This window comes from Tyto alba, unplaced genomic scaffold (genome assembly GCF_018691265.1).
Source record: "Tyto alba isolate M040663 unplaced genomic scaffold, T.alba_DEE_v4.0 Super-Scaffold_32, whole genome shotgun sequence".
NCBI classification, from domain to species: domain Eukaryota; kingdom Metazoa; phylum Chordata; class Aves; order Strigiformes; family Tytonidae; genus Tyto; species Tyto alba.
The window spans coordinates 7,915,258-7,929,471 of NW_024881307.1; the positions used below are offsets into that span (position 1 = coordinate 7,915,258).

Here is a 14,214-nt window from a genome sequence, read left to right on the forward strand (position 1 = left end):
TAAATCAACAACTCCCTAGGCTCACATTGAGTATCAACAGCAGGTAACACGACAAGTAATGTTGCCCCTTCCACCTCCATGGTGACTGGAGAGGGACCTACTATACCTACATGTGACAGGGGGCATTGCAGAAGAACAATGTTCCTTCTTGATGCCAAAAAGCAATTTTTTTTTTTTTTTTTTCGTTTGGGAGGTAGGGGAGGGAGGTGGTACAGCAAGTATTTATTTTCCTCAACTGTGATACTGTGGTTCCCAGATTCAGGTTACTGAATACCTCTCAGAGGAACTTTGAAATAGACAAAAGTGATTTACCCAAGGCTGCAGTGACCTAGTGCCTGAACCAGGACCAGACCTCATAAAATGCTGGCAGTAGGTCTCCTGGAGATTGACAATTTTAAGCCTTTCACCCATGTGACTCCTGAAACACTGTCCTTGCCCCGTGCAGCAGCTGCGGGCACACAAGCAGAACACGCAACAGTAAAGCATCGCTATCCTCGAGATCTCAAGCCCTCGCTTGCAGCGCAGGCACCGCGGCGGCCCGCCACTTCCAGCTCCTGGCCTCGCCAGGGGCGCCGGCGGCCTTGCGGGCCCGGCGCAGAGGGTCCGTGAGGGCGGCCCGCAACGCACCGCGGAAGCGCGGGGCCGCGGCCGGGCCCGGCAGCCCGGAGCCTCGCAGCCGGCGGGGGCGGTGCGGCCTGACGCCACCGGCGGGCGACGAGCGCAGCGGTCCGTGACGGGGCACGTCATGAGGGAGCGCCGGCGGCCCGCGAGCGCCGGCCTGCGGGCTGGCTGCGGACATGGCGCCGGCGCGGCGCGTCCTGCTGCTCGGGGAGGGCAACTTCTCCTTCGCGGCCTCCCTGTGCGGGGCCGCGGGGACCCACGTCGTGGCCACTTGCTACGAGAGCGAAGAGGAGGTGTGCGGGCGGCGGCGAGCCGCGGAGAGCATCCGGCGGCTGCGGGAGAGAGGTGAGTGGGCACCGGCGAGGCTCGGCCGGGCGGCGGGGAGGGAGGGAGGGAGATGGCGGGGGCCCGGGAGCAAGGCGACGTAGGGGACCGGGACGGGGAGAGAAACGGTGTCGCTGGTATTGAGCCGTTAGCTGTAACCTCTCTCCTCGTTGCGGTCGAAGCGAGGCTCTACAGCGGCAATGCCGTCGTTAAATCCGGGACCTGGCGCTGCGGTGCCTCCGGAGGAGCTGTCCGTCCCTTGATAGCTTGTCACCGCTCCAGACGTCTCAGCAGACCGCTTTTGCCACGAGGAATTGGAATTGTCCGAGAGACTAAATCGAATACCCTAAAATCTAATCAGACTGAAATAGCACTGCAAGAAGTGGCCAAGGAGCAGAAGTCTCTGCAGGAGAGCAGAGGGAGCTTAGGCTTTCTGGTTTTCCTAATGCACGTGACTGGGAAGATGCCTGGAAGCTGCTGCTCTGATATGCTTAAAGATGGACTAGAGGACTTTAATTGCTACCTTTCTTTAAAATTTTCAATAATGATAAACACCAGAATCTTGTTTTTCATTTACTTTTGAAGGAGCTGAAGTTGTGTTTTCTGTGGACTGCACCAAGCTAAATGACTATTTTTTACCAGAAGAAAGAGAATTTGATTGTATTTATTTCAACTTCCCTCACTGTGGGAGAAAAGCAGGGGTAGTGAAGAACAGAGAGCTTCTTGCCCACTTTTTCCATAGGTGAGTAAACCAGTAGTTCTATGCTAATTGACTGCAGTGGTACAGATTTCTAGCTGTGTTACAGGTGTTTCTCTTGCACTAATAATTTTGGGGTGTGCTAGCAGGATTTTTCTTGTTGACTGGCTTTTCTTCCAGCTCCTCAGAAGTGCTGACAGAGGAGGGAGAGATCCATGTGGCTCTTTGCAATGGACAGGGTGGGACACCTGCTGATCAACCAAAGAGAGAATGGCACAACAGCTGGCAAATTGTGGCTGTGGCAGCAGGAGCTGGATTTATCTTGAGTAACATTCATCCTTTTAAAGCAGAGACTATCCATGGATATAAGTGTACAGGCTACAGGTAACCATCATATGGCAAAACTGAAAAGCTGAAATTCATGCTCTTATAATGCCTAGCACTACTATGTTCTTTTAGTATCTTCTTTGTTGGAGAGAGGAACTTCCTTTAATTTTCCTTAAGATAGCTGCAGTTCTTTTTCACCTTTGAGCAGAATAGCCAAGATAAAAATGCAAGCTTTTTGCCAAAGTACTCTCTAAAAAATAAGATTATCTTAAGATTTTAAAGGGCAAAATGGTCCATTTCAGAACAAACGTCAATCTCGGCCTAAAGACAGCAAGAAGACTGTGGTATGTGTATCTGCCTGGCAATCACAGAATCACAGCATGTTTGATGTTGGCAGTGACCTCCAGCAATCATCTAGCCGTACCCCACAGCTGAAAGCAGAGCCAGCGAGAGCAACTTGCTCAGAGACACGTCTCCAGGGATGGAGACTGCATAACCTTTCTGTGCAACTTATTTCAATGTTGGACCATCTGCCCAGTAAAAATATGGTAGTGTTGCATTTTTGTCACCTTGTAACAAGACCTGGGATTCAACAAGAGATGTGTTAGTATTACACAGAGCTGTCTGTGTAATGCTTACTTGTGACATGTTATATATAGGAAATGATCAATGACTTTGCTCCACTTTTGTGTATTGTCAGGAGTCAAGATAAATCTTTCCGTGTAGAGGGTGCTTTAAACCACATTTTCACACGAAGCATGCCACTTCCATATTTCAAACCTATGATCTGTGAGATGGAACTGAAAAGCCGAAAAGTTTCTTTTCAAGTACCACAAGTACTCGTGGATAAAATTAATAGGTAAGTTTTATAATTAGTTTCTGTTTGGCAGTAACACACGCTTCTGCTCTCAATGGGAATGACCATCATAGATATCAGATAAAATGGAATTGCTTCACTTTCCCTCCTTTCCCCTTTACCAAATTTCTGTTCCATTTCTTCTTCAAGTCTGCTTCATGCTGGCTTTTGGTTACAGCCTACTTAAAAATAAGTCTACAGAACAAGAAGAAACTTTGTGGTTGAGACCAAGCTGCTCTATACTTGAATGCACAAATAAAGGTAAAAACTTCAATCTATTTTACTGTACTGTGGAAGAAATTCAGGAACTGACTTGGTGTCTGCTAATGCCATAATACTAAGGCTAGCTTGGATAAAAAATGCTAATGTCTTTGGCAAACTGCTGCGTACTTCAGAGACTATCCAGAGCGAGCATAATTTGATTAATTTCTGTAGTGTGGTAATGACTGTGCTGAGCGGAAATGGTGATGCTGACTGTTAAGTTCCATTCCTTTTTTACCAGTGAAAGTGAAGTTAATTCTTGATTGCAACCTGGAGACAAACACCACTGTCCTGAAAATGTGTTAGTCATTGCAACACCCCTGATGAAAGACTTGACTTGTGCAGGTAGTTACTAGAAACTGGCTTAATGTCTGAGATTGTTTGGGGTAAATCGCTGCACTCAGATTATAGTCACAGGAAGGCATTTCAAGGAAATCTGTTTAGTGGTGTCTGTAATTTACACTTTTATTTTTCACAGGGGTTTCCTAGAACAAAATTCAAATCATCCAGTACGGACAGTAAAGGAGAAGATCACTGCAGACCTCAGCCAAGCCTTTCCGTTACAAAACATTGACTGCTGCCTTTCTCTGCTCCACCAAGGTCACCTCAATGATGTTTGTCACTCAAATATCTTTTGGATCATTCTGAGCCCAGAGGACACTCCAAGTACTGAAGAAATGTCTAACGGACTGGTGAATGAAATTTTATTTTCCCATGTTGATTTTAGCAGGGACACAGATAAAAATGGCTGGGTGAACATAGAAGAGGGATGCCACATTTCAAATCAATATTATCTTAGACCTTCCCTTCTACCTTATGCTCAGGCAATAATACAAAGAGGAGCTTTTCCCCTGGGGACACTTCATGCTCTTTCTGGCCCCGTATTCAGGAAGTGTCTTATCACTCCTTACTCCATGCCTGTTTTTCATGAGATGGTTTTTGTATGTGCAGTTAACAGGGGTACAGAGAACAGCTGTATCCAGATGTTGGTGAATAACATGAAAACCAGCATACATTGTCTTCACCAGACTGTTTCCGGCTTTCAAGTTAATATTGATCTACAGGAAGCAACGAGCTTTGAAACAACTGAGCTAAATGACTTTGCTGCTTTTGAATCTCAGCTTAGTAAAGTTCAGTACATCATCTGTGTGGAGATGGATACTTCAGGCTTCTCTAAGAAGGGGTCCTGTGTGGGAATTATAAGGACAGCTTATTATGAACTAGAAAGCAGTGAGTTGGTTGTTGTCTTTGCTTCACTGAATCTCGACCTACTAGCCATGCTGATCTGTGGAATATCTGACTGGCGAATGCTCTGGACATCAGACACGCGGTTCCTCCATCAATTTCCTAGAGGAGAGTTAAGGCTTTTCAAGAATTTTTCTCTCTATCCACCTTCCTACGTGCATGATGTCAGCTTTTGGGTTCCTGACGGGGAGCAATTTGATGAAGTTGCTTTTCACACCATTGCTAGGCAGGTGTCAGGTGAAACGGTTGTATCTATCCAGTTAATTGACAGTTTCCAGCAGCCAGAGACGGGACGGAAGAGCCTCTGCTACAGGCTGACCTTTCAGTCCTGTGACAAGGCACTGAGCCGCCGGGAGGTGGCAGAGAAGCAGTTGCTCTTTCGGAAGGAAATTGAGCAATGCCTGTGTGTAACTCTTCGGTAGACCGTGGTACATTGTTCTCAGGTGCACGAGCAGTGCCCGCGCTTGCTGCCGATGTGGAAAATGCAGCCAACATCCTGTCGGACCTAACGCTCCGTGTTATTGCAGTGCTTCTCCCAAAGGCGCTGTGGACTTCAAGTACCTGCACACATTCAACATGGGGAAATTCCTCTTAATGAAGATCAAGCACCTTCCCGTTCTGCGTGTGTGTAATGAAACCTCATTTTGAAAAGTGGAGTCTTTCTTTGCTAGGGTGCTGTGAGGCTGGGCTTGATCTCCTTACTGCTGCCACTTCACTTTTCCTATTCTTGTGTTTGCCGAGCACTTTGTACTGGTGGCAACTGTATCGAGTAAACTGGAAGAAGGAGGCTCTTACTACTTCTGAAGGGTTGTGTACAGTTTGAGCACTGAAAGCTCTCTCTGGGCAGCTGCTCAGTCCCAGTGGGAGGGCGGTGTGTGCTGGGCTGCCCCGTGCAGCATCTCAGAAGGGGGGCCAGGGCCAGTGCTGGGCCTGAGGGGACCCCAGCCACGTGCACCAGCACACTATTTTCTGAATAGCTAATGCAGAAGGTAATCGCAACTGGCAATTCCATTACTAGACTCCAAAGGGCACTAACTGATGCTATAAGGCAGCTGTAGCACCGGTGGTGTGTTAATCGCTACAGCTGATCTAATGGCTGACGAAACACGCCAGTCACAGACCCCGTTACTGGAACCTGCGGGGACGCGCCGGGGAGCGGCGGCAACAGCTCGGCAGGCGCTAATCGGGCGGCCCGTCCGCCGACAGGCGGTACCGACCCTACGGGCCGCGGCCGTTGCCGGCGCCGCAGCGACTCCTCGGCGGCTGCCGCAGCCCCGGGGCAGCGCTGCCCGGCGGCTCTGGGGGGCCCGGCCCCGCCGCAGCCCTCGGGGCGGCCGCACGGCGGGGGCGGGGCCGGCGCTGCGGGGCGGGCAGCGAGGCGCGAGGGCTGCGGCGGGCGCGAGGCGCGTGCCCCCTCCGCCGCGCGGGGCGCGGGCGTCGCGCGCCGAGGGCGCCAAGGTCGCGCGCCTGTGTGAGGGGGGGAGCGGGCGTCGCGCGGCTGTGTGAGGGGGGGAGCGGGCGTCGCGCGGCTGTGTGAGGGGGGGAGCGGGCGTCGCGCGCCTGTGTGAGGGGGAGAGCGGGCGTCGCGCGCCTGTGTGAGGGGGGGAGCGGGCGTCACGCGCCGAGGGCGCCAAAGTCGCGCGCCTGTGTGAGGGGGGGAGCGGGCGTCGCGGGGCTGTGTGAGGGGGAGAGCGGCCGCCTGAGGGGAAGGGGAGCGGGACCCGCCTGGGGAGGGGTCGGTGCCGGCGGGGGAGGGTCCGCGATCGCCTCGGGGTCGGCCGTCGCCGTCGTGGGGAGGGTCCGCGATCGCCTCGGGGTCGGCCGTCGCCGTCGTGGGGAGGGTCCGCGATCGCCTCGGGGCGGGCGGGCGGGCGGGGGTCGTCCATCGCCGTCGCGGGGTTCGCCTTCGGGGAGTCGGCGAGCGCTGAGGGGGGGACTGGCGCTCAGGTGCCGACCCGGGGGGGCGCGGTCAGCCATCGCGTCAGGGGATGCGGAGGGTTCAGCCCCCGCCGGGAGCGGCCAGGAGCCCGGAGCAGCAGAGAGCACCTCGCACTCGTCCCTGCGGGAAGGACCGGATCGACAATTCAGTGAGAAAAGCTGATCCGTGAGTTTTTTTTCTGGGGAGGGTGGGGGGTTAGGGTAGAGGGGGTAGGTGTGGGAGGACGGCCGGGGGTCGGGTGGTGCTGTGGAGACCTCCCTCAGGGGCTCGGCGTTCCTCACGTTCCTGACCGCATCCTCCTGCCTTTGCACCAGCTGGTGGAGCAGAGAGGAGGCATCCATCCTGTGGCACTTGGAGGCGAGAGAAGCGGAGAAAGCCCGGGAGACCAGCGGCGGAAGGAGAAAGGCACTCTGGGCAGAGGGACCTCCCTGTCACCGGGGCTGGGGTCACAGAAGAGCAGTGCCAGCGCCTTTGGAGCCCTGGCTGGCGTTACACCGGGCGACCTCCCTGTAACCAGGGCTTGGGTCTTTGCTTTTGCTGGCCTTGTGCCATGTTGCCCCGTGGTTTGGCTGCTCGGAGGGAGGGGCAACCCTGTAAGGAGGGTGAGAGCCACCATCTCCACATGCAGAGAGCAGGGGGAAGCAGGGTTCCAGAAGACATAGTGTTGTGCTGCAGCCGGGACGGCCAGCCCATAACTCGGGAGTAGGTTGAAGCCTTGAGCTCCACGGGGTTTATTGAACCTGCCGAGCCAAGGGGGACCACCCTGTAAGCAGGGCTGTGAGCATCCCCTGCGCTCAACGGGAGGTGCTGGGAGGACCCCCTGTAATCAGGCGGGAGTCCCTGGCCCCAGCCTTTCAGAGGCGTGGGGCTGGGCGTGCCCTTCCCTAGCCTTCTTTCTCTCTGCTCTCAGCCCCAGGAGCGGCTTGGGAGAAAGAGACTTGTGGGGCAAGGCGGGAGGCTGAGGGGAAGAGGCCCTCTCCGGGCATTTGGGATGTACCTGCAAGCGGATCCTGGGTCCTCCCCGGGCAGCCTTTGGCCCTGCCGGGGCAGCCCTGGCACCGAGAAGCCATTTTAGGGCCCTGAGTTGGGCCGCCACCCCGGAAGCAGGGCTGGGGTCTCTGCGGGTTTCTCTCCCTCCAGGTCGCTGGGTACCATGGCAGTGAGAAAGGTGGCTGAGCCCGGGGGGGTACGGGGTGGAGGGGGGAGGGATGGCTGTGGGTTGGGGAGCGGTGTGGGGACCTCCCTCCGGGGGTCGGCTTCACTGTCCTCCGGGTGGAGGAGCTGGTGCTTGACTGCGCCCTCCTTCCAGGCAGCGGCTGCCGGAGAAGAAAGACGGCACGGTGTGGAGCTGCGAGGCAAGAGTGAGTGAGGGGAGGACCGGCGGGCTGAAGAGAGGGAAAGGGGAGGGTGCTCTGGGCAGAGGGACTTCCCTGTCACTGGGGCTGTGGTCACACAAGAGCATTGCCAGCACCTTTAGTAGCCTGGCTGGCTTTGCACCGGGCGACCTCCCTGTAACCAGGGCTTGGGTCTTTGCTTTTGCTGGCCTTTTGCCATATTTCCCCATGGTTTGGCTACCCGGAGAGAGGGGCAACCCTGTAAGGAGGGTGAGAACTGCCCTCTCCACACCCGAGGGGGAAATGGAGCTCTGCGGACCCCAAGCCCACCCTGTAAGCAGGGGAGGGCCGTTCCCTCGGCCCCGGCGGCTTTCTGCCTGCTGGCGGCCTGGCCAGCGAGACAGCCCTGTACCCGGGGCATGTGTCACGTGTCACGCCGTTTGCCCCTTGGCCACCCGGGAATCCCCTCGGCATGTCGAGGCCCCTCTGGCCCCCATGCATCCCGGGGGGCAGGTCTCAGGCTCTCCTCTCCTGCTCGGTGGAAGGGATGGCTCCCCAGACATTGGCTGCACAGAGCTTGCTCCCTCTTCTGGGAAGTTCTATTTTTCCCTGGTCTGTGTCCATGTGTGTGTCTGCGTCCGTATGAGTGTGTGAGTGAATGAGCTTGTTTAGGCCCCCCCTTAAAATCGCTGCAGCGCACTTAGCTTAAACTTCCCAGGAGGGAAAGAGGGGCTCTGTGCAGTAACAGGGGGTCCCCTCTGAGCCCACGAGCGGAGGGAGGGTCCAGGCTTACCCCTCCTTTCTAGAGGACAGAGCGAAGCCGCTTAGTCGTAGCGAGGGCGAGGTGACCTGCCTGTAGTCCGGGCCTGGGTCTCTGCCTGTGTGGCCGCCTGTCCTGCTGGCGAGCTGCCAGCGTGACAGCCCTTTACTGGGGGCGTGTGTCACGAGCCGTGGAGCCCTGTGTCCCCAGGAGCAGCCCGAGCCCCCTGTAAGCAGGGCTGGAGCGGCTGCTTTAGCCAGCCAACAGGAGCGAGCCCTCCCTCGCCCTTTAGAGGGTGCAGGTTGAGGAAGCGCTGTGCCCGAGGGCTCGGTCCCCCTGCCCTCGGTGCCGCATTTGGCTGGGGTGACCTCCCCACAGCTGGGGTCGAGGTCCTAAAGACGCAGTGTTGTGCTGCAGCCAGGACGGCCAGCCTGTAGCTCGGGCGCAGGTCGGAGCCTCGGGCTCTGTGGATTTTGTTGGGAGTGCTGTGCCGAGGGGGACCACCCCGTAAATGGGGCTGTGCGTGTCCCCTGCGCTTCAAGGGACCCCCTGTAAGCAAGCGGTGTCCCTGGCCCCAGCCTTTCAGAGGCAAAAATTGGCATGTTGTGTCCTCTTAACATTAAGAGAATTGGAATGGCGTCTAAAAATGTAGGGACCGGCACTGAGCCAAGTACCTCCTCCCGAGTCCTAAAAACCATCCCAAAAGCGCCAAGGACGCTCTTGTATGGCAGCAGCTCTGGTGACAGGGAGGTGCCTTTGCCCAGGGCGCTCTTCTTTCAGCCTGCTGCTCCTCCTCTCGCTCGCTCTTGCCTTGCAGTTCCGCAGACGATGGATGCCTCTTTTTTGTTTCTTCTCTGGGAGCTGCTGCCTGGAAGGGGGGCGCAGTCAAGCGCTAGTTCCTCTGCCTGGACAGCAGAGGGGAGCTGGCCCCTGGAGGGACCTCCCCGCAGCGTTGTTCGGCCCCTGGCCGTTTTTCCCCCCTCCGCCCCGTACCCCCCTGGGCTCAGCCATCTCAGAGCTGCTTTTTGCTCATGGTGTGGTGCCCCGCTGCCTGGAGGCTTAAAGAGCAGAGGCCCCAGCTCTGCTTCCGGGGAGGTGGCCGAGCTCAGGCAATAAAAGAGCCAGGGCAGCACCTGGGCCCCTCTTGCAGGCATGTCCCCTCAGCTTCCTGCTCTCCCCCTTGCTTCTCCCAAGCTGCTCCTGGTGCTGTGAGCAGAGGGACGGGGGACTGGGGTACGGCAGGGCAGGGCAGCAGATTCAGGGTGGCAAGCACTACTCGCAGGCCCTAAATGCCAGCTGCTTCCCAACCAGCTGCTCCGCATTGATGCGGCAGCTTCTCCCAAGTGATGAGGAACCCCCCTCAGTAAGTTCTTCTGCCCAGGTCCCCAAAACCTCCCGGGAAAAGCCCTTGCCAAAGTCACCAGCCACCGCTACCCATTCCCCTGCCTCCAGGGCAGAAAGTGCCCAGCACTCTCGATAGTGTTTAGCTGGCAGGTGGTGTCGGGTGGCCATGCCGTTAACGGGGTGTGGGTCAGGGTGCCCCTGAATCGGAGAGAACAGGTGTCTGTGGGCCTTTGGACCGTGGCTGCCCTGTAAGTCGGGGCCCAGCCAGTGCCCTGGATTCCCGAGCACTTTGCAGTTCAGGCCGTGGCTCGAACCCCCTGTAAGCAGGGGTGCAGCCTCTTTGGCCGCTGCTTTGCATGCCCAGCGCCATTTGCCCGGAGTGCCCGCCTCCGAGCCCAGCTCCAGCACCGGCTGGAACTCCGCAGGCGGCAGTGTTAGCGCTCGTGGGAGCACCGGAGCACCAATTTGGTGAGAAAATCCGATCCGTGAGGTTTTTTCTGGGGAGGGTGGGGGGTTAGGGTACAGGGGGTAGGTGTGGGAGGACGGCCGGGGGTCAGGTGGTGCTGTGGAGACCTCCCTCAGGGGACAGCATCCCTTTTGGTCCACACTGCGTCCTCGTGCCTCTGCAGCAGCTGGTGGAGAAGAGAGAGGCGTCATCCATCCCGTGGCACTGCGGAGCAAGAGCGAGCAAGAGAAGCGGAGAAAGCCCGGGATACAAGCAGTGGAAGGGGAAAGGCACTCTGGGCAGAGGGACCTCCCTGTCACTGGGGCTGTGACCCTGTGTGCTCCTGTCACCCAGGAGCCCGGAGCAGCAGAGAGCACCTCACACTCGTCCCTGCGGGAAGGACCGGATCGACAATTCGGTGAGAAAAGCCGATCCGTGAGTTTTTTTCTGGGGAGGGTGGGGGGTTAGGGTAGAGGGGGTAGGTGTGGGAGGACGGCCGGGGGTCGGGTGGTGCTGTGGAGACCTCCCTCAGGGGCTCGGCGTTCCTCACGTTCCTGACCGCATCCTCCTGCCTTTGCACCAGCTGGTGGAGCAGAGAGGAGGCATCCATCCTGTGGCACTTGGAGGCGAGAGAAGCGGAGAAAGCCCGGGAGACCAGCGGCGGAAGGAGAAAGGCACTCTGGGCAGAGGGACCTCCCTGTCACCGGGGCTGGGGTCACAGAAGAGCAGTGCCAGCGCCTTTGGAGCCCTGGCTGGCATTGTGCCGGGCAACCTCCCTGTAACCAGGGCTTGGGTCTTTGCGTTTGCTGGCCTTGTGCCATGTTGCCCCGTGGTTTGGCTGCTGGGAGAGAGGGGCAACCCTGTAAGGAGGGTGAGAGCCACCATCTCCACATGCAGAGAGCAGGGGGAAGCGGGGTTCCAGAAGACATAGTGTTGTGCTGCAGCCGGGACGGCCAGCCCATAACTCGGGAGTAGGTTGAAGCCTTGAGCTCCACGGGGTTTATTGAACCTGCCGAGCCAAGGGGGACCACCCTGTAAGCAGGGCTGTGAGCATCCCCTGCGCTCAACGGGAGGTGCTGGGAGGACCCCCTGTAATCAGGCGGGAGTCCCTGGCCCCAGCCTTTCAGAGGCGTGGGGCTGGGCGTGCCCTTCCCTAGCCTTCTTTCTCTCTGCTCTCAGCCCCAGGAGCGGCTTGGGAGAAAGAGACTTGTGGGGCAAGGCGGGAGGCTGAGGGGAAGAGGCCCTCTCCGGGCATTTGGGATGTACCTGCAAGCGGATCCTGGGTCCTCCCCGGGCAGCCTTTGGCCCTGCCGGGGCAGCCCTGGCACCGAGAAACCATTTTAGGGCCCTGAGTTGGGCCGCCACCCTGGAAGCAGGGCTGGGGTCTCTGCGGGTTTGTCTCCCTCCAGGTCGCTGGGTACCATGGCAGTGAGAAAGGTGGCTGAGCCCGGGGGGGTACGGGGTGGAGGGGGGAGGGATGGCTGTGGGTTGGGGAGCGGTGTGGGGACCTCCCTCCGGGGGTCGGCTTCACTGTCCTCCGGGTGGAGGAGCTGGTGCTTGACTGCGCCCTCCTTCCAGGCAGCGGCTGCCGGAGAAGAAAGACGGCACGGTGTGGAGCTGCGAGGCAAGAGCGAGTGAGGGGAGGACCGGCGGGCTGAAGAGAGGGAAAGGGGAGGGTGCTCTGGGCAGAGGGACTTCCCTGTCACTGGGGCTGTGGTCACACAAGAGCATTGCCAGCACCTTTAGTAGCCTGGCTGGCTTTGCACCGGGCGACCTCCCTGTAACCAGGGCTTGGGTCTTTGCTTTTGCCGGCCTTTTGCCATATTTCCCCATGGTTTGGCTGCCCGGAGAGAGGGGCAACCCTGTAAGGAGGGTGAGAGCTGCCCTCTCCATACCCGAGGGGGAAATGGAGCTCTGCGGACCCCAAGCCCACCCTGTAAGCAGGGGAGGGCCGTTCCCTCGGCCCCGGCGGCTTTCTGCCTGCTGGCGGCCTGGCCAGCGAGACAGCCCTGTACCCGGGGCATGTGTCACGTGTCACGCCGTTTGCCCCTTGGCATGTTGAGGCCCCTCTGGCCCCCATGCATCCCCGGGGGGCAGGTCTCAGGCTCTCCTCTCCTGCTCGGTGGAAGGGATGGCTCCCCAGACATTGGCTGCACAGAGCTTGCTCCCTCTTCTGGGAAGTTCTGTTTGTGTGCCGTTGTCCTTGTTGGTGTGGGTGAGTGAATGAGCTTGTCCCTTAGGCCCCCCCTAAAGTCGCTGCAGCTTAGCTTAAACTTCCCAGGAGGGAAAGAGGGGCTCTGTGCAGTAACAGGGGGTCCCCTCTGAGCCCACGAGCGGAGGGAGGGTCCAGGCTTACCCCTCCTTTCTAGAGGACAGAGCGAAGCCGCTTAGTCGTAGCGAGGGCGAGGTGACCTGCCTGTAGTCCGGGCCTGGGTCTCTGCCTGTGTGGCCGCCTGTCCTGCTGGCGAGCTGCCAGCGTGACAGCCCTTTAGTGGGGGCGTGTGTCACGAGCCGTGGAGCCCTGTGTCCCCAGGAGCAGCCCGAGCCCCCTGTAAGCAGGGCTGGAGCGGCTGCTTTAGCCAGCCAACAGGAGCGAGCCCTCCCTCGCCCTTTAGAGGGTGCAGGTTGAGGAAGCGCTGTGCCCGAGGGCTCGGTGCCGCATTTGGCTGGGGTGACCTCCCCACAGCTGGGGTCGAGGTCCTAAAGACGCAGTGTTGTGCTGCAGCCAGGACGGCCAGCCTGTAGCTTGGGCGCAGGTCGGAGCCTCGGGCTCTGTGGATTTTGTTGGGAGTGCTGTGCCGAGGGGGACCACCCCGTAAATGGGGCTGTGCGTGTCCCCTGCGCTTCAAGGGACCCCCTGTAAGCAAGCGGTGTCCCTGGCCCCAGCCTTTCAGAGGCAAAAATTGGCATGTTGTGTCCTCTTAACATTAAGAGAATTGGAATGGCGTCTAAAAATGTAGGGACCGGCACTGAGCCAAGTACCTCCTCCCGAGTCCTAAAAACCATCCCAAAAGCGCCAAGGACGCTCTTGTATGGCAGCAGCTCTGGTGACAGGGAGGTGCCTTTGCCCAGGGCGCTCTTCTCCTTTCAGCCTGCTGCTCCTCCTCTCGCTCGCTCTTGCCTTGCAGTTCCGCAGACGATGGATGCCTCTTTTTTGTTTCTTCTCTGGGAGCTGCTGCCTGGAAGGGGGGCGCAGTCAAGCGCTAGTTCCTCTGCCTGGACAGCAGAGGGGAGCTGGCCCCTGGAGGGACCTCCCCGCAGCGTTGTTCGGCCCCTGGCCGTTTTTCCCCCCTCCGCCCCGTACCCCCCTGGGCTCAGCCATCTCAGAGCTGCTTTTTGCTCATGGTGTGGTGCCCCGCTGCCTGGAGGCTTAAAGAGCAGAGGCCCCAGCTCTGCTTCCGGGGAGGTGGCCGAGCTCAGGCAATAAAAGAGCCAGGGCAGCACCTGGGCCCCTCTTGCAGGCATGTCCCCTCAGCTTCCTGCTCTCCCCCTTGCTTCTCCCAAGCTGCTCCTGGTGCTGTGAGCAGAGGGACGGGGGACTGGGGTACGGCAGGGCAGGGCAGCAGATTCAGGGTGGCAAGCACTACTCGCAGGCCCTAAATGCCAGCTGCTTCCCAACCAGCTGCTCCGCATTGATGCGGCAGCTTCTCTCAAGTGATGAGGAACCCCCCTCAGTAAGTTCTTCTGCCCAAGTCCCCAAAACCTCCCGGGAAAAGCCCTTGCCAAAGTCACCAGCCACCACTACCCATTCCCCTGCCTCCAGGGCAGAAAGTGCCCAGCACTCTCGATAGTGCTTAGCTGGCAGGTGGTGTCGGGTGGCCATGCCATTAACGGGGTGTGGGTCAGGGTGCCCCTGAATCGGGGAGAACAGCAGTCCGTGGGCCTTTGGGACTGTGGCTGCCCTGTAAGTCAGGGCCCGGCCGGTGCCCAGATTTCCCAGGCACGTTTTAGTCCACGCAGCAGCCCGAGCCCCCTGTAAGCAGGGGTGCAGCCTCTTTGGCCGCTGCTTTGCATGCCCAGCGCCATTTGCCCGGAGTGCCCGCCTCCGAGCCCAGCTCCAG

At 58.5% G+C, this 14,214-nt stretch overlaps 1 protein-coding gene across 2 annotated transcripts; it reads left to right on the forward strand.

Annotated features, from left to right (window-relative positions):
- The first annotated feature begins 687 nt into the window (after positions 1–687).
- FDXACB1 (ferredoxin-fold anticodon binding domain containing 1) lies at positions 688–5,330 on the forward strand. Of its 2 annotated transcripts, XM_033005534.2 has the most exons (5): positions 688–966; positions 1,531–1,687; positions 1,823–2,026; positions 2,670–2,828; positions 3,565–5,330. In XM_033005534.2, exons 1-5 carry the CDS (start codon positions 798–800, stop codon positions 4,751–4,753), a joined length of 1,878 nt encoding a protein of 625 aa, XP_032861425.2. In that variant the 5' UTR covers positions 688–797; the 3' UTR covers positions 4,754–5,330. The 2 variants fall into 2 exon arrangements, with proteins under 2 accessions (XP_032861425.2, XP_042656510.1); XM_042800576.1 differs by lacking the exon at positions 1,531–1,687 and having other exon boundaries at positions 732–966.
- Positions 5,331–14,214: the final 8,884 nt, after the last annotated feature.

Excerpts from the sequence above, each read along its gene's own strand:
- FDXACB1 (XM_033005534.2), top strand. The coding sequence starts at position 798 with ATGGCGCCGGCGCGGCGCGTCCTGCTGCTCGGGGAGGGCAACTTCTCC. Across the intron at positions 967-1,530 it reads CCGGCGGCTGCGGGAGAGAG|GAGCTGAAGTTGTGTTTTCT; the intron begins GTGAGTGGGCAC and ends TTACTTTTGAAG. Across the intron at positions 2,027-2,669 it reads TATAAGTGTACAGGCTACAG|GAGTCAAGATAAATCTTTCC; the intron begins GTAACCATCATA and ends GTGTATTGTCAG.